The sequence below is a fragment of the Akebia trifoliata genome, chromosome 3 (assembly GCF_017979445.1).
Source record: "Akebia trifoliata isolate Shusen 1 chromosome 3, ASM1797944v1, whole genome shotgun sequence".
NCBI lineage: Eukaryota > Viridiplantae > Streptophyta > Magnoliopsida > Ranunculales > Lardizabalaceae > Akebia > Akebia trifoliata.
The window spans coordinates 32,747,629-32,772,067 of record NC_141377.1 but is presented as its reverse complement, the minus strand read 5'-3'; the positions used below and the strand labels follow the sequence as shown (position 1 = coordinate 32,772,067).

The window sequence follows — 24,439 nt, the reverse complement described above, 5'->3', positions numbered from 1 at the left end:
TTGGTGTGCACGGAATCATAGATGCTTCTCACTCGTATCTTGATGAAAAGCATCTATGGTTCTATAAACACATCCACATCAACAATTTTTGAAACAACATCAATTTTAATGTTACTTTAGTATTTTCCAAATTATTTATCGCACCCTAGTTAAAGATTATCACACACCGTTCAAATTACACACTACAAAAGTTTGGTTCAAGTTTCTTACTTCGACATTAGAAAGCATTCTAACAACATGAGCAGTTGTTTACAATTAAGATTCATCTTATATAAAATCCTTAATCTAACAAATAGAAATCTAAATAAAAAAAATAAAAGAGAGTTATTATTGGCACCCAAACTTTTACTTATTCTCAATTATTGACCTTTTTCATAATAATTGGAGTGTAATAAGTAAATGTTGGGGTGCCAATAGCAGCTCTCTAATTTTATGGCATTGTGTCAATAGGAACTTATAAAAATTTTGGTCAAGTTATGTTATCTTATAAGGTTTTGTGAAATTTAAGTATCTAAAAAAATTTGGAGTGAAATTAACTTCATATTCCTTTTGATTTTAAAATATTAGTTGTGTAATTTGTAAAAATATCAATGGAGTATAAATGTAAATTCATTAACTATGAAAGTTTTACTCTGACGGTAATATTTATTTCAGACACGTAAATACTTTAAAATCGTATCTAGTCATGTAATTTAATAAAAAAAATTGTATGACTTCATAAAATAAGTAAATAATTGAGAATAAGTAAAAGTTCAGGTGCCAATAGAAGCTCTCTCATTTTTATATATTAGAGTTTGAAGTTTGATTGTAAATAACTACTAAAATTATTTGAATAAGTGTTATAATGTTGAGATAATAATTTGAGCCAAATTTTTGTAATGTTTGAATAATGTGCTTTTACACATTAATTGGGGTGTGACAAATAATTTAAGAAATTAAGGTGTAACAAGTAAAATTTGGAGTGCAAATAGCAACTCTCTAAAATAATCTGAGAATCAAAATGATTTATATGCAACGACCCGTAGTGGTGATGACCAAGAATACACTTTTGGTCAAAATGTTTTTATTTTAATGACTTTATATATATATATATATATATAAATTATTATTTTAATGATACTTTATCATCAAGATTTTAATGATGAATGACAGTTGGAGGGAGCTGTCATCGTCATGGTTTGGCCTTAATTTACCTAAATATACCTAAATGTTGGGGGTGGCAACAAGAAACCTATTTTATGTTTTAGGAGCTAAAATTTATAGGTAAACTGAGAATCCAATTTAATTTTCATAATTATCAGAGTTTTAATTTTTTTGGTTTCTCTATCTTACTGCATCTTTGCTTTGTTTCCTTAATATTGTTCTTGAATCGATTTCTCTCTCTCTCTCTCTCTCTCTCTCTCTATATATATATATATATATATATATATATAATCAAAATATTCTCAATTTACTTTGTTTTAATTTTCTACCTTACTAGATTGTCTTAGATTTTCTTAAATTTGTTTATGAGTCATGATAGAGTGATCTCAGTGAGAGACACACGTGGACACCTTGATGTGGTGGCGCACACATGTCGGTAGATGTGTTTTATACATATCTTAGATAAATGCATAATGTCGAGATGTCCCCTGTCTGTCCCCCCCACAGGTCATTCCAGTATTAATCTTTGTTTATTTCTAATTTTATTTTTCATAATTTTTCTTCACATCTATCTTAACATCCCACAAATTGTTCCCATATCTTTTTGGATTACCAATGTACAACTTTATAAAACCTAGTCGGTCTTATTATTATTTTATAATTTTTTATTTCAACTTGATAGGGAAGCAACACATTTGAAACAAAAAAGATACTAAAAATATTATAAACTTATCTGAGTGTAATAAAGTACACATGAAATATATTATAAAATTAATAGTGCATCTTTTTCTATAGTAAGATTAGCATTCTCACATCTTATAATCACGATCTCATAACAATGTTACTATTAGATGAGAGTAAATTGTCTTATCCTAAAGATTTTGATTCAACTAAACAAATCGTGTTTCTCAAATCCATCATGTCGAAAGTCAAATTAAGATACTGAGAAACAAAACTTGACCAACTAAGCTAGTTGGCACATATTCCAAAGTCAAGTCTTATGATATTGAAAATGGGTTTATATTATCTTTTTATTATCTCCATTCACGTTCTTTTGGATCTTTCTCTTGTTATTTTAGGATTTTCAACTTGTATATTTCTTCTAATTGGGTATGTAGTCGGCTTTCTGTAAAATATGTTCTAATCATATCAGTCGACATTTTTCTAATCTATCGTCAAATGGACCAAGTCCTACAATTTTCAAATATGTCTGTTTTTAATTCAAAAATACTAACGGAACTTGAAATAACACTCTAAGTCGCACTTGCGTGTGTAGAAAGCCATAGATTTTTTCTTGAGAAATGAGTTTTATATACTCGAGGACAATCAATAGTTCTATGTTCACTTAAGTACTACTTTGAGAGTTATTTCGAGCTGTTATAGTAAGGTAATTTTTAATTTTATCTTTTTTAATCGTTTTACTCATCCTTCTCATCTTCTCATATTTAATTTATTAATAATCATAAGTTAAAGAATATCCTTTTTCAACATTCTATGCTCCTTATGACTTATGTTAGTTTATCCATCACTAACAACATTAGAAACTCATAATTATGGAAACTGAAATTAGCATGTTTTGACTCCAAAAAAAAATAAGTTAAGGAAGATAAATAAAAGAAGTAAAAGATAAATGGATAATTTAAAAAGAAAAAGAAAAAAAAACCTATTAAATTAGTGATATTAGCTTTACCTCCTACAAAACGCAAGCTTAGGTTTAAATTAATGATACAATGACTCCCCCATGTGGCATACTCAATCGACTCCCCTAATGTTACAAGTGCGAGAATCGTAGATTTGTACTTCTCAAGATAAATAATTGCACATCTCCATAAAAGTGAAATTGTGTATCCGAGGAGTACAGATCTACGGTTCTAGCACATATGCCGTGAGGGGGAATTGATTGAGTATGCCGTGAGGGGGAATTGATTGAGTATGCCATGTGGGGGAGTCCTTTTATCATGATTCTTAGGTTTATGCATTGACCAAAAGTCAACATCTCATTTTTTAATGAATCAACCATGAAATTTTGATTTTTGATTTTTTGATTTTTTGATTTTCGATTTCAAAATTTTCTTTAAAATTTAAATTATTAAATTCAAATATGAATAAAATAAAAAAAAATTACCATTGATACATTAGAAAAAATAAATAAATAAATAAAATTGGTACGTTGACTTTCGATCAACGACTAAACCTAATCTTGCATTTTGCAAGAGATTGAACTTAGCGAATGAATCCTCTATAATCATTTTTTTCCAGTAACTCTATATAACTTTTGTTCTCCAATTCACAAAACATTGCATTAAAATAAAATAACAACTCAATTATCTTGTACTCATGGTTTAGATTATATTTTGAAGAAAAAAAATTAAAAATATATATATTTTTGTCAAATTAAGTATTTAAAAATAGACAGTCATGGAACTCCTAAAATTAAACAATTAGATGTAAACTGTATTAATGATGTGACACACTCTCAACCATTTATAATAATTATAGAGATGTTGAAAAGGCTATAGGGGATCCGGTCTCTCAAACTTAATATCCTCAATTTTGATAGTGGGTTTTTCAAAATGAAAAATTCTATTGTCACACCAACTTTTACTAACGCCATCCTAATTCATATGTAAGTCACCAAGTAATTAAAACCCCATCAAGCTATGAATTCCTTGAAGCCACACTCTAGGGTTTAGTTGACTCTCGACGCAATAAATTATATGTAAGACTATTCGATGGGACGGTGCACATGACCGTGGAATTAGTCTCACTCAAAGGGTGGGGATATTCATGATAAAGAGAAAAAAATAATAAAATCAAAGAGTTAACATACATTTGGATTGTTGTTAGTAAAAATTGATGTGGCAATAGAAGTTTTCTTTCTAAATTATACATAATAAGATAAAAAAGAAAAACGACTTTATGGCTAGCGGTAAAACTCCTTTACCATTAAAGTAAAAAGTAAATATAGCTGCATTACCGTTAGGTAGTTATAACGGTCTCTTTCTAACCCGTGGGAAAGAAAAGAAGATTTCCTTATTGTTATCCTGCCCTGTCCTGCATTCCTGCTTGTGTGGTGGACCCAAAACTCGTTTGTGACCTGTCATCCATCAATCATTAAAATAAACAAAAGAATAACAACCATATATAATAATAAATAAAAGTGACCTAAAAAAAAAGTTATATAGGATTCCATATTAAGTACGATCTCGCTCATACACGGCACCGTCTAATAATGATCCAATTTAATTCAATAACTTTGAGTCTAGATCGATGACATGAGAATCGATTTGGGCACAATCTGATAGCTTGATTAGGGTATGGATCAAAGATTTAACGACTAAAAGGAACCAATCCAATATTTAATTATATTGCTTCTAAATTAATTAGGTCTTGATCCAGTAAGAGTCCAATCTGATACAATATAAGAATATGCATATATTTTATTTAAATATAAAATTATCATCATCAAAATCTTATTTCAAATATTTGAGGATAGCTAAATTAATGAATTTTGTTCCTCCATTCATTTTTTTTCTGGAGACATTTTCTCATTTTATTAAAAATGTTCTCATATATGTTTTTGTTATTTCTTTTGAATCTTATTCTCGTTCTTTTAGATCTTCAACTTATTCTTTTTATTTGGAGTTGTGATTGTATTTGTTCGATATAATCAAATCACTTCAATTGATTATCACCAGGGGCTAGTTGAAATGGTAACACTATGTGAAAACTGGAAAATTCGACATAAAAATTTGACGGGCTAAGCCTACGAATTTTAGAAATTAAATTTTGACGGTTTAGGACCATCGAAATTCTTGATGTTCCCAGATTTGATAGTTTAGAGTTGTCAAATTTCTCTCATCCTTCATTAATTTGACAGTTTCGACCCGTCGAAAAATAAAATTTGACGCTAATTCAACCTCTTGGTTCGTCGAATGTCATGAAATTTAATAGCCCAAGGCCATCAAATTTGAGCTTTTTCACATTGTGCAAGGATAATTGGATTTGCTCCGTAGGTCACACCTTCGAATCTTTATACGTCCCTCCATTTAAATGTTGAACATCTGCCAAAGCAAAAATAAAATAAAAAATAAAACTCACTTCAATTGATTTTCTTTTATTAGAATTATTACTATATTATCTTGAATGCATTTATTTTTAATTTTATTTAAATATAAAATGTAATACACAATTTATTTTAAAATTTAAAGTTCAACAAAGATTCCATTCGATAATGGGATCCAATAAGATATTGGATCGAATCGAAGTTGACCCAAACCAGATCCGATTTCGATCCATTGTCAGTCCTACCACTCACTCCCACTCCTATATTAGGCCATTCAACCCAACCCCTCCCCTCACTACCAAATCAATTCCAAGTCTTCTAATTCTCATCCATACAACCCTTTGCTTTATTTATCAAGAAGATGCAGGAGGACAAGAAGATGAAGGTGAAGAAGGGATGGTTAGCGGTGAGAGTCGGATTAGAGGAAGAAGAAGGTGGGTTTCAACGATTCGTAATCCCTATATCATATCTATATCACCATCTCTTACAGCGACTTCTCGAGAAGTCCAAGGAGGTTTATGGGTACCACACAACAGGCCCTTTAAAGCTACCTTGTTCCGTCGACGATTTCCTTCATCTTCGATGGCGTATCGAACGAGAAGAGAATCATCATCATCACCATCACCTTCCTACTTCTTTATCCTTCCACTCTTGTTGAAGAATTGTTCGATAATTGAGGTTCTACTTCAATTCTAGCTTATAACTACCAAAAGAGAGTGGGGTGGGGGGAAGGCTTTATTAATTAATGATGCTTTTCTTAGTTTTTTTAAAGCTATTTTGGAGTTATAATGAAAAAAAAAAGAATTATAGATCAGTGGTACAAATCATGAGTCATGTTGATTTTCTTCTCTATCATCTTGACTTCAATTCCAACAAATACTTGTAAATCTAATTCCACTAAGGTGTCAAGAACACGATTCTTGAGGTGTAGGAGATATTAAAAAAAAAATATCCCCCACCCATACTCAATCAACCATTTTAGTTTTTGTTGATGGTGATTGAAGTTATATGAATGAAATTAAACACCTTCAATTCAAAGGATCATCTCTGCCTGAAGGATCTCACTGATGCAGTTGTGATTGAAATTAAAGATCAGTCTCTCAAAATTCTTGGGTGCTTTGCCTCTCTTTCTTTCTATCTTTTATAAGAATCATTTTATTCTGTAGAGCTTCTATTAACACACCATTATATACATACTTTTAATTTGTGAAGGATTGTTATAGTGTAAGTAAAAAATTGGTGTGCCAGTAGAATTTCCCTTATTCTTTCTACCATTGATTACAGTTTTGTGGACACAGTGTGGGCATGATGATATGGCTAAAGGTAGTGCTGAAATGTTCACCATGTGTGCTGTCAAGTGAGTGTAAGCCACCACAAAATAATGAAATGGAAAAGTTTTTTTTTTAAGGAATTTTAGTAAAGATGAATAATGTTCTAAAACTCCACTTGACTCAGATACCAATCAACTTCATGATTCATGAGTCATATTTATTAACTGGGAAAATGAACATTTAAGGCCATGTTTGGAATGTTATCAGCTTCTACCGCTAAGAAGCAACTGAGAAGCAGGACTGCAACTCAGTCGGGTTGGGGATCGACCCATGCCCTACCCACAATTGACAAACACTAACCAATGCGCCACCTGATCTTGGGCATATTATTAAAAAAAAAAAAAAAATAGTAATAATAATAATAATAATGGTTTATATTAAGTTAAGTGGTGTATATAAAAAAACATATATAATTTATGATTATTTTTGCATAAAATAGATGATGACGATTAGATGAAGTTTGAAATGTAAATTGTGGATGAGAAATAAACAGAGATATTTTAAAATATTTTAAAATTATAATCATATTAAGTTCAGGTTTAGACAATCCAACATCTATGACTGATCTCAACCCTATTTGATTCGGTCACCTAACTCAAAGTTGGGTTGAACCCTTCGGGTTTGGGTTCAGATTTGACCCACCCAGTTTGCAGCACTATTGAGAAGTGTGTTTCGACTAATCTCAACCCTATTGGATTCGGTCACCTAACTCAAAGTTGGGTTGAACCCTTCGGGTTTGGGTTCGAATTTGACCCACCCAATTTGCAGCACTATTGAGAAGTGTAGAGTGACCATAGTAAAGAAGTATTGTTTTCGGTGCAGGAGCTGACACACCCTATTGAATAAAAAACTTTAGGAATATTTAACCAAAATCTCTTGGTGTAGTGGGAAAAAAAGTTCCGTTGCCGGGACTTGAACCCGGGTCTCTCGGGTGAGAGCCGAGTATCCTAACCAACTAGACTACAACGGAATGCTTACCATTGTGACACTTTTAGTAATTAAAACTTATTTGTTATGATTTGTTTCAAAATACTCCGAACCAACCTGTCGAGCCCATTTAGGTTGGCCCACCAATAAAAATCATGATGAAGTTTCAGGAACCATCAACCAATCAAGGACAAGATGTTCACTAACTAGACAAGATGAACTTGGTCTCGGTAGGGTAATATCTTGATCAACTTGGAGAATTACAGTTATCCTCATTCCTCACCCCCTTTTCATCATTAGTTTTAACGCCCGAGCTGAGATCTCAGATTGAGAAGCTTATATTCAATACAATTTGAAAGTGTACTCAATTAGCTTTTCCAAAGGAACGGAACAAGTTCGTAAATGATTCAGATGTTATCAACCAATATTTCTTGTTGTATCTCACCCCATCCAATTTTAGCCCTTATGTGGAGCTTAGAACACATTTACATGACAGATTTGGTGGTGGTGGAACAAATTATGTTCCTCCAATTCACTTCCATCTAAAGTACATCTTTTGTTATAGAGTCATGCTGGCGTGACACGGGGAATTTACTGCGATTCTCACAATTTTGACGTGGAGGTGCATGCATAACCGTGGATGGTTTTTACTTGTATTGCAAGGAAACGCATCTATGGTTATGTGCACATCCCACGTCAGACTTGTGAGAATCGCAGTAAATTCCCCAAGTCATTCCAGCATTTTCCTTTGTTATCTTGCTAGTGTAGTCATTTATAACTCTTGTCAACAAAACATAGACTCATCAACATGAATGGCCTTCAAATTTCAAATCTTCTAACACGAAGCTCAAACTGTACAATAACATGTTAAACTTCATCACAATTGGTTCAACTTTCATTCATCACAAAGTTAGGAATGAAACCCAACGAAGGTTATGGTGAATGATCAATGAAAGAAGATCTGCCCAAGTAAGACTTAAATCATACACTAAAAGTTGAGATTTAATACATATTCGACTTATGATATCAATTCAAGTTGAGATCTATCCACAAAAATGAATAAAAAATATGGATCAGAATTTCTCAACAAAAGTTTGGGAGCAATCACTCTATGGAGAGGACAACACACAAATTGATTGATGGCTGACATGTTCCAAATGAGCAGCAAAAAGAATATAACAGTTTAAAAATGTTACCAAATCCAAGAATCAAAAGTTATGGCCGATCAATTAGAAAAAACAATTAAGAATAGTAATGTGTTAATAAAGCATTGAAGGATACATCGTCTCTAAGTTCCCAATTACTTCGCCATGTTCACTATGACAAACAATGAAAATCTCCATTAGGAGTTAACAAGTTGATTGTCACAATGAAATCAGTGGATATAACTTTCTATGATGTTCAGTTACTAAAGATCAATTGACATTCCTTGCAAAGAAACAATGACTCCATCGTAATTGGAAAGCTCACAGAAATCAGTATTGACTACATCAGCAAATGACGAATACCAAGTGATAATCAGCATAAATAACAGATAATTCAAGTCATTGAAATGGCTAAGATACAATAACGGATACCTATACTAAGATTGCTAAAGCAATGTCTTGTGTGAATCAAGTGTACTAGTCAATTTTGATTTTATATATATTAATTTTTCACCATCCTCACTTCTACTCCACTCAACCTATGAGTATATTGTTTCTTGCTTGTGTGACATTCAGCTCCATAAAGCACAATTGGTCTTATTGGCGTCCAATAAAATTTTGCTTTAGTTTCATCTGGATGCATCAGTCTCATAGCCCTCCAAGATCATACCTCCTCTTTAACAATCCATCTGACTCCTATTGAAATCTTCCCCAATCTCTCCATCCCTATGGATAATAAATAGAAACTAGGTATTGAAAATGGTCATTTCAAGGTATTTCTTGGGCATTAACTTTTACCAGCCTTTCCTCTCTATGGGTGTGTACTCCACAAAGTTCTTGTTTTTCATTGACTCCCTCTCTCTAACCTCAACAAATACTATCGTCACTTGCAAATAGATTGTAGAAAGTGACCAACTCTTGTATACAAGTAGTTACTAAACATAATTTCCTTATGTTTCCAATTTACTATGCACACAAAGCACTTCGAAAACATAGTTGAACAACATTTTTTTTTCTTGAGAGAGAGATATCTGTGGTATTACGAAACATACTTTACCACCTAACCTCACCGAGGCAAGCACCTTAGCCATGATTAGAGACCTTACAATGCCAGATCAAAGATATTGACCAATCAGAGAATGCCAACTAAACCATTTCAACAAACACAGCAGCCAAACTATAGAGTACAAGAATATCAAATTCAAAAGAGATGACCTATGGAGGCAATACCTGCAACTACATAAGTTTCTCAAGGAATTGGGTTGTCACTCAGTCATCCTTTGAAACTCTGGATGATTGATTGTGAATTATAAATACAGAAAGGGCACACACCCAAAATTGATACACTAAAACAGACTGTCAATGAGGACAGACACACACAAAAAACACTGTTCAGTGCAACCAGAAATCAGTTCACTAATAAACATAAAAAAGCTAAATACGATTGGCTCAGCTAGAAATGAAGCGAGCATGCAAACCAAAATACCAATTTTCAGATACACATTTGATGAGATAAAGCTACAATGCCATCAAAACCACTAACTTGATAAATAGGCATAAAACAAGCGCACTTGGAAAAGTGGATAAAGGATTCACCAAGAAAGTGGCATCAGAAGTACTTCCACTAGGACCATTTGCTGCTGGAGGAAAACCAGAAAACCCGGTTCCAGGCACCGCTGGAGTCGTAGGTGTCAAGGGTCCTACACCGCCTGATTGAGAAGGTGCGGGGGCTGGAGCAAAGGTTGAATCTCTAATCACAGTTGTAGGAGGAGCTACAAGTGGAGGAAATTGATGGTCCGCTGCATTCGATTTGTACGAACCAGAATAATAAGAAAAACAAAACAAAAACAAAAAAGAACTGCTATTGGCACCCCCAACTTTTACTTCTTACACCCCAATTTCTTAAATTATTTATCGCACCCAATTAAAAATTAAAACACACTATTCAAACATTACAAAGGTTTAGCTCAAATTATTATCCCAACATTACAAGACTCGTTCAAACAATTTCTGTAGTTGTTTACATTTATGATTAGAATATATAAAATCTTAAACAGAAAAAAAAAAAAAAATAGAAATCTAGTAAAAAAAATGAGAGAGCTTCTCTTTTGCCTCTTGGCATCCCAGCTTTTACTTATTCTCAACCACTCACTTATTTTCTTTATTTTTGATTGGGCGTAATAATTAAGAAGTTGAGATGCCAATAGCAGCTCTCTCAAAAAAAAAGAATTGCATTTATTGGAAATCAATGTTATTTGATCAACTCTAACCTGGGCATCGAGGTTGAAGAGAGGAGGAGAACCTGCAGAATGGGAAAACAAAAGAAATGTGTTCACCAACCAGACAGAAATCCGAGTTATAAAAACCATTTGGTTTCTAAAGAACATGAAACAAAAACAATAGAAAGAAAAACTCACGTAGTAAGAATGGTGCCATTGACAAAACCATCATAGGAACAAGAAGTAACATTACAACCACCACTACTGGGTTGCACTGTAACATTACCAAGCATGAGATTACTGTTTCTGCATTGCATGCTTGAACACGACACGGCCAATGAAGCAGGAGTGCAATATAGACTGCATAGAATTCACACAAAAATAAATTCTGATATAAGTTTTTTTACTGAAAAAAAGAGAGAAGTATGAAACAATAGATGTTGAAAAGAAAAAACGCAAGTAGAGTTGCTTAATTACTTGAGATTCCCTGGTCCACAACTGCATTGCACACAATGACTTGCGGTAATAAAATAACTCCCATTTGCAACAATCAAGCCAAAATCCGATGAATACCTCGGAAATTTAGAAGCACAAGCTGTAACAGAAGAAACAAAGAAAATACCCAAGCACCAAGTCCATCTGTAAATAAACTTATCAATAATTGAAACATCAATACCATCCATCAAAATTTTTATCAAAAATCAATATGAAAGTGAATGAATCAACAATCTAATACACCAATGCTCGCTAAAAAGTTTAACAATTTACAAAATTCAGTACATGAAACTTCACTAAAACTGATTAGTTTCATGACCCAATCAAACACCATTGGAAAGATCCCCCAATACCAAATCCATATCATACCAAATGAATCTGGATCATACATATGGGGTCCCTTCATCTACCACCAGTCGGATTGACAAGACAAGACGTGGCCAAAGCACGTGCATACAAAGGGCAATCATTCGAAACCATCAAGCAAACACACATCAGGACACACTTAGAGACCAAATCCAAGGAATGAGGTCACCCCACATACAGTCAACAAAAGCCACTACAGAATAGCGCATGGGTTGGTTAAGTTAAACAAACCTGATACATGTCACAGCATGAAAGGGAGCAACCCCGAGAGATGACGTCAGACCATGTGGCATATGAGAAGCATGATACAACTGGAGAATCTCAAGAGGAATAAGTACATCCACTTGAATCCTTCCTAGTTCCAGATTTTTACCCATACAAACTAATTTGGTTTTGTAGTCAGAAGTTTAAAAACAATTAAGAAGAAGGTACTATATAAGCCCAAAATAAAACTGTTATTAACAAACTAATTTTTACTCAAAACTGGGGCATAGACCCATAGCTCAGTTGGTTTGACAAATTGCAAAGCAACTCTGAGATTGTGGGTTAAATTCCATCCTACCAATAAAAAATTTAAAAATAAATAAATAATAACACAAAACTCATAAAAGCCAAAAACTTAATTAAAATTGCAACAATTTTGTAATCAAAATGCCATAAACGTATAATGCAAAATGCAATAACAACAAAAATGTAATGAACATTAATATTAAACCCTATGCACATACAAACACAAACTAATGCACAAAATTCAATTTTGTAACCAAACCATCAATAATACAAAAAAATAGTAAAACTACCCAAAAAAAAGAATCATTTAAAACATTAAATTAAACACAAACCCACCAACAAATTCACATAATTATCAGTTCTACATAACCCAAATCACTAAATTATTAAAAGGTGAAGCAAAGCTGAAAATGCCAAATTACCAGGCAAAGGAACAGCAAGAATATCTCCGGCCTTAACTGTCGGACTCCCCATAGCATTCACATTCATAATATCAGTAATAGTAGTCGAATACCTCATTGCAATACTCGCCAATGTATCTATCGGCTTTACAACATACGACAAATAGATTGCGGGCAAGAAATTATCACTAGAATTGAAACAAGTACAAGGGAGAGGAACAACAAGGGACTGACCCACATCAAGAACCGAAGGATCGGAAATCGAATTCGCCTCTCTAAGTTGATCAGCAGAAACAAGACCAGAGTAAATGGAATCAGCAATGGTGTAAAGGGTATCGGATGGACGGGTCTTGTAACGGGTGGAGACCGATTTACGGATACCATCGACACAAGAACAAATTATAGGGATTTTGAGGAAAAGTTGAGAGGGAAGAATGTGGTTTTCGACATCTGGGTATGAGATGTCAATGGCATTGGTGGTGAGTAGAGAGATTGGATCGATTTGAAAGAGAGCTGCAACTTCTGAGACTTTGAGATCAGTGTAGAGTGTGTAACCTAACATGGAATTGCAGGAATCTGAGTTTGAACATGGTTCGATTGTTGATTTTGAGTGGACTTTGAGAGTGAGATGATGATGATGAATGAAGATGAAAAAAAACAAGATGTAGAGGTGAGATTGTTTCGGCATTTGGAGTTTGGAGAGGTTTTTTGGGGAGATTTTTAGGGATTTAGGGTTTTAGTTGCTATGGTATTCTGCTAGTTTCAGAGAGAGAGAGAGACAGAGAGAGAGAGGAAAGTAGAGGACAAAAAGAAAAAAGTTCGAAAAGTGAAACACATATACACAGAGAGTGGCATTAATTTAAAATTATTGAGGGTAATTTATGGATACCCCCTCTATGTTTTGGGGAATAATTTAGATGCTCCTGTGTTTTCAAAAATTGTTATCTGCACCCCATGGCATTGATCTTCTAAGAGAGATCAATTTAAAATGACCTAAATACCCTCATCTTCAACTTCTAGTCTAAAAACTCTTGATTTTCTTCTACTAAACATTTATCATCTTCAAGCTCTTTAAATCAAATGGAAAATTATTTTTAATACATTTCACTTTATTTTCCATCCCTGTCAACCTCACCTCAACTTCTTCATGGAAAAATCTTATTTTTCTACATAAGGTTTCATCAATTTCAACTTCTTCAGAATTTATGTTTTGTTCTTGAGATTTGATAGTTATAGTGTATATAGAAAATTAGAGTTGAAGATGAAGGTAAAAGTATATGAGAAACCCTTGAAAAAGATCTTATTAAACTTCATTCATCATAAAAGACCTCAAGATGCGTAAAACAAGACCTTGAGATTTGTTATTAATCTTGAGAAATTGTTTTGTAAATCTCAAGGTCTTTTTTACAAGGGATGAGGTTTAGTAAGGCATTTTTTCTTCATTGTGTTAATAAGGCTAATCGGACTTAAAATATTTTACCAAGAGGTTAAAGAGCGGAATTTGAGAAGTAAAATTGAGGATTTTTAGATACATATTGAGGAAGATATGGTATTCAAGTCATTTATCATTAGTCTATTAAAGTTGGCTGAGGTCAAGGGAGCATACCATCAATTTGAAAACTAAAGGTATCTCAAACATTCACCATAACATGGAAGGGCAAGTTTCAAGCGTGATTTAGACAGACCCTTCAACAGTTCCAGTCCAGGTGTGCATGTTTTAGAAAGCTGTTTTGAAAATGATGACATGTCAGCTTGACATCGGTCTTCTATGAGAAGTTAACTTAAAATGACCCGAATGCCCCCATTTTCAATCTCAAGATGTTTTTTTTTTTTTTGTTCCTCGCAAAAATCCGTAACATACAACCTCAAAGTGAAAAAATATTTATCCCCTCCTTCAATCCAAAAATTAAGATACGCTTTTGAAGGAAGTAAAAGATGACGATTTGTGCATAAAAAAGAAAAAATAGGATCAAAGAAAGCAAGAGAGAGAAAAAACAATTCTCCTATTCATTCTCACCAAAATCTTTTGGGTTTAACTCTCTCTCTTAATTAATTATTAACTTATGTTTTATCAGGTTGACAAATCACTAATAAATGAGTTGATCTGATGATTTTGCACTTTAATTTTTTATCTGATTTGTTCATCATATCCAAGCCATGAGGAAGACGATTGCTTCGTTGGCCTTTCGCTTATACCTCTTGTTGGAGACATTATGGTTGACACGATGCTTGATATGAGAAGAGATTCTTAGTTAACTTAGGGTATTCTTCGAAAAGGTTAAAGACAGGGGATTGAAGACGAATGGATTATAAATCATTTACCCTTATCTATCTATATATATGGAAAATGTTTGGCACCTACTATTTGTCCCAAGTGTTTTGTCCTACATGGGTTAGAAGTTTTAGAAATGATGAGATCATTCTCACCAAAAATCAATCCATTCTGAAATTTCTAACCCCATATTTATAAATTGAAAAATTGTAGATTGTCTATTTTTTGTAAACCATTTTTTATGGGGTTAGAAGTTTTGGAATATGCTGATTTTTTGTGAGGATAATCTCCTCACTATAGAAATCATCTTCACCAAAAAATAACTCATTCAGAGATCATCCTCACAAAAAATCTACTCATTCCAAAATTTCTAACTCATATAGGACAAAACATGTAAGGCAAATAGTAGGGTGCCGAACATGCCCCTATATATAGTCTAGTTATAAATTGAAAAAATGTGGACATTTAAATCATGTTATATTAGTATCTACAGAAGACTGAGGTCTAGGGGTGCATAGTTTAAAAACACAAGAACATTCCGAATATTTGTCCAAACATGCAAGGCATGTCTAAATCATCCAATTATTAATTATCATGACACCATTTAGTGACAACCATCCCATTTGTGTAAAAATAAATTTCCTTCCCTCAATGTTGTCTCTTTTGGACATTGTTAGTAGAATAATTTATATGATTGAGATCAATGACGAGGTGAGGAGATCTATGATACCATATGTGGGTGGTCAAGGCTGCCAAGTGGGCACCCCCCATCTCACTTTTTCTTTTTTAATAAAGAGTTGGTCTATTCTTATTCCCTATTTGTAGTCTCGCTTATGGGATCCATGACAATCCAATCCAAGAGTGAATTGTTTATATTGTCCAACAAAAATAGTTTGTCTTGATAATTCTATCTTTCCAAAGTTATTCTAAATTAGGAAAACGACACTAGATACGCACATGTTGAATTGTTGATGGGATTGAAGATTTTTAAAATTTGTGTACTCTTGCTATTGCACATGTTGTTACTTATAACATGAAATATCACTTTAAAGATATTTTTGTAATTAAAAAAAATGATAGTGTAGATTTTAATTTGTTTACATGAATTACAAAAATTAGTATTTATGTAAGATTAAATTTATTTGTAATGAACTAAGGGAAGCACATTTACTTGTAAAATCTCCTTTAAATGGCTTTTAGCAATAGAGTATGTAAATAGGGAAGGCAACAGGGGTTGGGTTTGAGGCTGGTTTAGCCAAACCCAACCTTGACCCCAAATACCATTATTCAATCCAAACCCGCCCGACCTTGACTTGGATTTGATTTTTTTACCCATCCCTATCCCTAGTAGTTTTTCTAAACCCACCCTTACCTTGCCCCACTTTGTCTTGCCCTTTCAAAGGAGCAACTCGCCAACAAGTAAAAGTTGGAGTGCCAATAGAAACTTTCTCTCTTGATTTTTCTCCTTAAACTTTTGTTTTTTAAGTTTAAGATTTAATATGAGTCGAATCAAAATTATAAACAACTATTGAAATTGTTTGAATGAGTATTGTAATGTTTTCTAATGTTGATATTATAATTTGTGCCAAACCTTTGTAATGTTTGACGAAATACTTTAATCTTTAATTGGGTGTAATAAATAATTTAAGAAATTGGGGTGTAATATTATCAGGGCAAGGTTTATAAAAACCTACCCCACCCCGAAAATGAATCAGTTTTTCATTTTTAATACCAAAATCATACAGAAGTGTAAAAATCTGACCCTATCGAGCCAAGGTAAAATTGCCATTTATAGGGGCAACTAGTTTGTTGTAGGGGTGCAATTTCAGTTCAAACGAAGAACTGAATCAAATCAATAGCTTTGGGGTGATTTGGTTCGATTTAGAACAAGTTGTGGTTTAGTTCCAGGTTACGAAAATGGAGAACCAATCAATTTAGCTCGGATCTCAGATCAAGTTTGTATAGAACCAAACCCTGATGCAATAATATTATATATATATAGGGAAATGTTCAGCACCAAACATTTTGGCAAAACATTTTTCAAAGCATGGGTTATAAGTTTTGGAATGGGCTGATTTTTGATGAGGATGATCTCTACGGTGAGGAGATCATCCTCACCAAAAATCAGCCCATTCCAAAACTTCTAACCTATGCAGGACAAAAATGATTGGCTAAAATGTTGGCAGGACCCATATATATATAATAATTATTATGAATTATTTTATGAGTTAGAACATGGATTAGTATTTTTTGTGGATAAACTAATGACTTTTTATGAATAGATTAATGATTATTGTATGAATTTTAATATTTATTATATATTTGTTTTTTCATTAAAAAATATTACTTACAGTTTATAGAATATTGGCAATCCGTAAAATCAAACCGACTTTAGTTCGGTTTGGGTTGGTTTGGTTCCAATTGAATTTGGTTCGGTTCTAGTTCTTATTTAGTGGAACCAACCTACGTCAGTTTGATTCCAATTTGACCTCAAACCAAATCAAACCGAACCAAGTTGCACCCCTAGTCTGTTCCAACACATGATTGTATGGAAACAAGTTGGGCCGAGCAACACATGTGTCTGGTTATGCAGTCTAGTCTGTGTCCTGCATTTGTTGGTGCTAGAGCAAACATCATGGGTTGAACCCTTGTCCATATCTGCTCACAAACATTTTCAAAATAAGCCAAAATCGAAAAATAATTCATAAAATGCCATCAAAATATAAAATAATTTAAAGAAAATGTGGGCCCTAGAGATATTTGAGGAGATTTAGCATAGTTATTAGATCATCCAAATTGGGGTGGAGATTGAGTCTTAAAAGGAGAAAAAGAATAGGTCACGGTTTGGGAGTGCACTGGCACAACCATGCAACCTCATGCAGTAATTGTGCCTGGTGAGACTAATATTACAGTCACACGCACCGCCCCTCGGAAAGTCTTATGTGAAACTTATTGAGTCGAGGGTCAACCAGACCCTGGAGGGTGGCCCCAAGGAATTCATAGCGTCGTGGGTTTGAACACTTGACCTACCCTTGTCGAGGAGCATATCATGGCTCGGCTTGCCACTAGGCCAACAACCCCTTGGGGTTTCCCTAAGGTATCCTTGATGATTCTAACGATTTCGAAAATAGTCCAGAGGATGATGTTTTTAGATCGAATTAAGGATAGGGGTATTTTCAATTTAAAAAAAGTTGAAGACCTTTTTGAAACTTTTTTGTTTTGGTCCTAAATCAAAGTTTTTTTAATAATACTGAAGTGACCTCAACGATTGACCTCATATTGCACTTTCGTGACATGGAAGTGTTTAGGAACCAAAGATGCTTTTCATCAAGATACAAGTGAAAAGCAGCTATGGTTCTTTGCGCGCCTCCACATCAGGAAAGTGCAATATGAGGTAAATATTGAGGTTACTCTAGCACGACTCATTTTCTTCTTCTTCTTCTTTTTTTTTTTCTTTTTTTTATATATCGAAAATAGGGTTTATAAGAATAATATGATCTCAGCAAACCTAAATTTTTCCCTGAGAATGCTAACAAGGGCTCTAGGTAGGGTTGTCAATGGGCTGGGCCAGGCTCGGACCATGTTATTTTAAAATATAGGTCTATGTTCGATGGGCATGAGTCCCACCCACATGTATATTCGGGCTTTTTTAGCATTAATTAAGATTCTTTTTGGGCTTTTCTATGTAAAAATTCACATGCTCAACATTTGAACCCATGACCTTTCGGAAGAAAAGTTACATAATTATCGAAGTAATATAAAATATTATGTATATAAATAATCAGGCGACCCAATGGGCCTAGTTATCAAACCCCAATCCAGTCAATGGCAGGCTGGATCGATCCAAAGCCCGGCCCATTGATAGCCCCAACTCTAGAAAGTATTGCTCCGGCAACAAGTTGGCACGTCAGAAGTAGGAAATGGAATGTTATACACTTGAGAATGCGTTGCTAGAATTGGATTTCATCTTTTGTGGGAGTGTTGATTCTTCATGGGCTCAATAACAAGGGAGTTTACTAGCTACTAGTGATCCTCGAGATACACTCCCAAGTCCCAATCACAACTAGATATGCCTATGGCAAAAGTTCCAGGCATGGTATGGGAAGTTTTTGACCTTTGTGAAAGAGCCTTCAACATGACGAAATAAGCTGTCGAGAGCCGCATAACTGAATATGCAGGGCGATCATGTTTACAATGTTGAGTCAATGACCTCAAGAACAAGTCAAGTGCTTTGTGAAATTTTCTAACATCAAGTTGTTGGATCAAATGCTAATATACCCCTATCTATAGCACTTTGTACAACTTTGCATTAAATGTGCTTTATATGTGAATCTAAGAGGAAGAAAGCAAGGTCAAAACGTCAAATGGCATGATCGTGATGATTACATCGAAGAAGAATGGACAAGTGAACTTGATGCACCATATCTAGTAACATTTCAAAGGGAGATAGAAGAAAAAGGAAAGTCGATGTTGGGTTCCTTCCTAACCAAGCCATTTCCTACATGGCATGCAGCCCGATGTGTTTTAACTTCAAGCAAAACATGTTATGTAGACATAATCATGGTAAGGTTCCCTGAATTGTACATTTCATTTTGTCAAATTCTCTTTCTACCAAATTCTTATTTTTGATCGACAATAATAAGTTTTATTTTCAGAAATTTTCTCAATTTAATAAGTAAAATCTGACTCGAAAAGTCATCCTCGAACTATACGCAATTGACGTGGCAAGTGCACAGAACCATAGATCTTTTTCTTCGGGATACACAAGGAAAAAGATCTACAATTCTGTGCACTAACTATGTCAACCACGTACAGATCGAGTATGTCTTTTCGAGTCATATAATCATTAGTCTGTTTTTTTAATTAAGCGACATACATTCCAAAAAGTAACTTTTATACTTCTAAAAGGTTAAAAGAAAGAAAATTAATTTCGATAACATCAAAAAATGTACTTTTAAAATGTAAAAAATATGAAACTTTTTAAATAAAAATTTACTATTTACTTTCAAAAATCGAAAATAAAGTAGAAGTCCTATTGCTCTACATGTTTCTCTATCTCAAACTAGGTAAGTACTCTCTCTCTCTCTCTCCTTATCTCAAAGCTCAAACTTTTTTACTATTTGAGAAAAATCTTTTTTCAAACCCTAAATTTCAATTTTCCTTGTAATATGGTTGTTTAGGGTTTGATTTTTCCGAACTTTATATATATATAAAAAAAAATTCTTCTAAATTTCAGGTTTTAATTTTGTTTCGTAGGTTCCATGTATTTGGTCTTGATATCTTTGATGATTGTTCTTTTGTTTCCTATTTACACTGATTTGTATTTTTGATGGAAGAGTAGTGCATATCTATTTCAGGGTTTTTTTTTTAAAATTTTTTTTTAATTAATCTTTTTAATATTTTAATTGTTGAGAAAATTTGTGAAATTTTCTAATGCAAAATGGTATTTTATTAGGTTTAAAAGAGATTTCATTTTTTTTTTTTTTTAACTTTTGAAACCAAATAGCAATGTTTTGAAAACCGAAGAAATGATTCATCTGAAATTTTGCTTAATTGGTCTGACGAGCGTCCGGCAGATTTATCTTCATTAAAGTAAAGACATATATGAAATCCTCATTTCCCAAATCTAATTTTTCTTCAAAGTTAGAAAGCTTTTTCCAAGTTCAATCTTCACTTTGATGCAATGCCCTTGAAAAATAAATTCATTACTTTACTTTGCTTAAAAATATTAAGAAAATATAAATGATTTAACTTGATACTAAAAGAAAATTATTTTTGAGTTTTTAATTATAAAAGATTTTTGTAAAATCCCTAAAAAAATGATTTTGGATTTTTTTTTTTTTTTTTTGATAAAGCCTTAAAATTTGAAGATTTACAGATTTGTACATTATTTAATATTTTAGTTAAAGAAGGTTTCTTTAAAAATTCCTAAAAAAAGGAATGACTCGTTTCACTAAAAATTTGATAATTTTGTTACAATTATAAGACACACTGGTTGGAAACCTTATCGATTTTTACGGTTTAACCACTATACTTACAAGAATTAACGGTTCTTATTTAAATTTCGGTTCCCAATGAACCAAACTGATAAATCTAAAATTTTCAGTTGGACTGGTCAAACCAACGGTCCTGTCAGATTTTTAAAACACTGGCAAATAGATTTTTCCTTTTAAAATGAACTTTTTCCAAAGTAACTTTCTTCACACTTACTTTCTACTTTGTATCAAATGGGCCCAAAATATGTTTAAAAAAATGCATGATCCGAATCCTTTAAATGCAAAATCCTACGGCTGAGATTTATCCTTGGGATAAGTATCTCCAAGATTTGTGTCATCAAGATACTCATAAATCTCAATCATTACCCACCCATGGGTTGCCTAAGTGGTAAGGGTGAGCATATCACATGTGGGTTAGGCGCACGTCATGAGTTTGATTCTCCTCTTGGATTTTTCTCATGATTTAACTGGGGGACCATGGTGGTGAGTTGCTATGGTAGTCCTCCCCGAGATTAGTCGTGGTGTGTGCAAGTTGACCCGGACATTTGGTTAGCAAAAAAAAATTAAATAAATCTCAATCATTGGATTTTGTGTTTAAAGGGTTGGGATCATGAGTCATTCTTAGGAGTCAATGGATCCCAACCTATATATATATATAAATATATATAGACATTTTGTTTAAATATGGTTTAGGATGAAATATTTGTCTTAAGACATAATCTAGTCCTATTTTCAAAATAATTCATTTCTTAATTTAGGGCTATTTTGATCATTCTACCATTATCCATATCACAAAAGTTACTTTTTCCAAATGATGATTCCAATATTATACCCCAAGTATGATTATAAATTAATGATAATTCCAGCAAGGGTTGTCAACGGATGCTTATTAGTTCAAATACAGTAATATCTGAATTCGAATCCGAAATTTTTATCTGATAACTAAATTCGAATTCAAATCCGATTATCTTATCGGATAATATCCGATTAGAATTCGAATAATTTGTATATAAAAAAACATAATTTTTCCTTATCCACTGATTTTTTATTATTAAAAAAACTTATTATATATTATATTATTTATATAATAAATAAATAAATCAAATAATATATATTATATTATTTATATAAAAATTTAATAAAATCAAATAATATATATCATATATTATTTCGAATCGGATATTATCGGATTTGAAATGTTAATATCCAAATCCGTATCCGATAAGGATTCAAATGTATAAAACTATCCGAGTTCGAATCCAATATCCAAAATTTTGGGATAATATCCGGATTTTCGAATTCAAATTGAAATTAGATTCGAATTTTCGACTATCCATTGACACCTCTAATTCCAGCAACACTCTCACAACTTCTATTTCCAATGCTTAAAAATCACTTCCTGAATATGATTATCAATTAAGGATAATTCCAGCAACACTCCCAAAACTTCTATTTCAGTGCTTTTTCTTCTAAGAGCCAAAATAGTAGAAGCTACAACATTCCCAACTGAGCCTATACCAAGCAAAATTTTGATTCTGAAATTGTTTTTGGAGAAGTAGTATCCAACGCAACCTATGCAATTTCATTATTAAACACTGGGGATAACTTACAATATGAATGTAGGCTCAAAGTTCTCGAGAATTCAACCTTCCACTCTTTTTGGGCACATTTACCATGCATGTGTGTCCCACCCTTGGAGAAGTCATAATCAGGATCAAGAAATTATTGGTTTTTGTGTCTTTAAGCAATTATTCACCATGTGTTTGACAAAATTGAGCTCACCAATTAAACGTGGAGATGTTGGAGTGAAAAGACTAGGAAAGATGGAAGTAGTTAGAAGTGAAAACATTTAAGAATATGTAGGAGTAGTTCTTCTAATAATACGATGATAAGTTAAGAGAAAAGTCCATTAAGATGGTTTGTACATGTTCAATTAAGGTTGATTGCAATTCAATTACAAAATATATTTAAGTTAATGGTTCTACAAAGGTAAGAGAAATACTCAAAAAACGTAGAAGAGATAATGAAAGCAAATATGAATGCACTTTCAATAACAAAAGATGTGGATGAATGTCTTGACCCCAAATCTTTGGGACAAGACTTTGATGGTGATGATTCAGGTGCTAGAATCTATCAATAGTTTTGTGTGAAAAAAAGAAACCAAAATTACACACAAGAATTATGTGGTTCGACAATGTGTCTACGTCCATGGATCAGAACAAGAACAATCACTATTTTCTCATAAGTTTTAGTATCTTAGAGATCTCTATTTATAAAATCGGGAGTTACTAAAACATGTAAATCTTCCCAAATAAGAAACCCAGAAAATTAGAAAACCTTTGAAAATATTACATAATTGTTATTTTTGTAACTTTAAAAAATTTCGGTCGGGGGGCAAGGGCAATGCTCCCTACACTTCGCAACTCTGTGTAGCACCCATAGGATACAAGACATCTCATACACAACACTTTGTTCATAAAAGCCTTGTAGACCAAACATTTCATCAATGGATTCAAAAGAATGTTGTACTTTAGTACATAGATCTTCTATCATAAGAAAAATTATGTCAATGTGTGACTTTCCCATAATTATAGGCGTGAACCTCTTCTTCAACCTCTTGTAGAAAATTCTTAATTTTTTTACTCAAAATTCCTTTGTCTTTTACTATCTTTTTATGACAAGGATGTCCAGACTTGTAAGGCCATCTGACTAGCAAGGGCAAGGCAACTGGCCTCTTAGAGTACCATATATCTCGCCAGAGTACCCCAAGTACATGCAATACACCACAAACCTCACATACCAGGTAACCTAGGATAAATCCTTATGGGTGACCAAAGAGGGGGCTTGAACCCTCGAAGACCTCCCTTTTTGGAAAGAGGCTCTCATTTTGTCTTCTATTGCATAAAATTATTTTCTTGTTCTTGATGTTTGAAAACCAAATGAGATAGATTCTAGAGGTTGAAGAAAAGGGGAAGAAAAATTAACCTAGCGATTAAAGATGACTAGTCTTGAGAAAGAATAATCAAGTTTTATCAAGAGGTTGAAGCAAAGGTGTTTTATGTCATTTTCAACTCGTCTTTCAAAGTAAAGTGAGTCAAAGAATAGATCATCAATTTGAAAAGACCGGAATTTATTATCCAGAATGTTCACCAAAATGAGGGGAACTTCGTCTACATCATCTTATGTTGAGAAATTTTATTAGCTCACCAAATTTTGCTTGTAACACACCAACTTTTTCAAATTAAATTATTCGCTCGAGTTATTTAGAAGGCTATTTTTTTTATTATTTATTTACTATGACACCCACTTTGTATTCTTCTCCTAGAAAACCATCGAAACCATTTCTTCTTCTCCTGTAAATGCTTGCTTCAAAAGTGATGCACAAAATGCAAGAGATTTTTTTTTTTTTTTTTTTGGAGAGTTTCATTATTCAGAAAAAGTTTTTGAAATAAGATGAGAGAGAAAATTCATTCTCTCCTTCAAGTACTCCCTCCAAATGGATAGAGAAATGGATGGGTTTTTTTTTTGAAGAGTTTTTTTATATGTGCTTATATTTAGAGACAGAAGT

The 24,439-nt window shown here is 33.0% G+C and overlaps 1 protein-coding gene and 1 non-coding gene across 2 annotated transcripts; both read right to left on the bottom strand.

The window, feature by feature from the left end:
- Nucleotides 1–7,437: 7,437 nt before the first annotated feature.
- Nucleotides 7,438–7,510, bottom strand: TRNAE-CUC (transfer RNA glutamic acid (anticodon CUC)). Its single transcript has one exon. It is a non-coding gene; the product is annotated as a tRNA-Glu (tRNA).
- Nucleotides 7,511–9,830: 2,320 nt separating this feature from the next.
- LOC147406438 (lysM domain-containing GPI-anchored protein 1-like) lies at nucleotides 9,831–13,402 on the bottom strand. The gene is made up of 5 exons (XM_086434479.1): nucleotides 12,625–13,402; nucleotides 11,309–11,426; nucleotides 11,030–11,191; nucleotides 10,883–10,914; nucleotides 9,831–10,411 (listed from the first exon to the last, which is right to left on the bottom strand). Exons 1-5 carry the CDS (start codon nucleotides 13,289–13,291, stop codon nucleotides 10,131–10,133), a joined length of 1,260 nt encoding a protein of 419 aa, XP_086290605.1. The 5' UTR covers nucleotides 13,292–13,402; the 3' UTR covers nucleotides 9,831–10,130.
- Between the last annotated feature and the right edge of the window lie 11,037 nt (nucleotides 13,403–24,439).

What these genes read in the sequence shown, in the direction of transcription:
- LOC147406438 (XM_086434479.1), bottom strand. Translation starts at nt 13,291, where the DNA reads ATGCCGAAACAATCTCACCTCTACATCTTGTTTTTTTTCATCTTCATT. An exon ending in TGTGGACCAGGGAATCTCAA is followed by an intron (nt 11,192 to 11,308) that starts GTAATTAAGCAA and finishes AATTCTATGCAG; the next exon opens with TCTATATTGCACTCCTGCTT. An exon ending in AATGGCACCATTCTTACTAC is followed by an intron (nt 10,915 to 11,029) that starts GTGAGTTTTTCT and finishes CCCATTCTGCAG; the next exon opens with GTTCTCCTCCTCTCTTCAAC.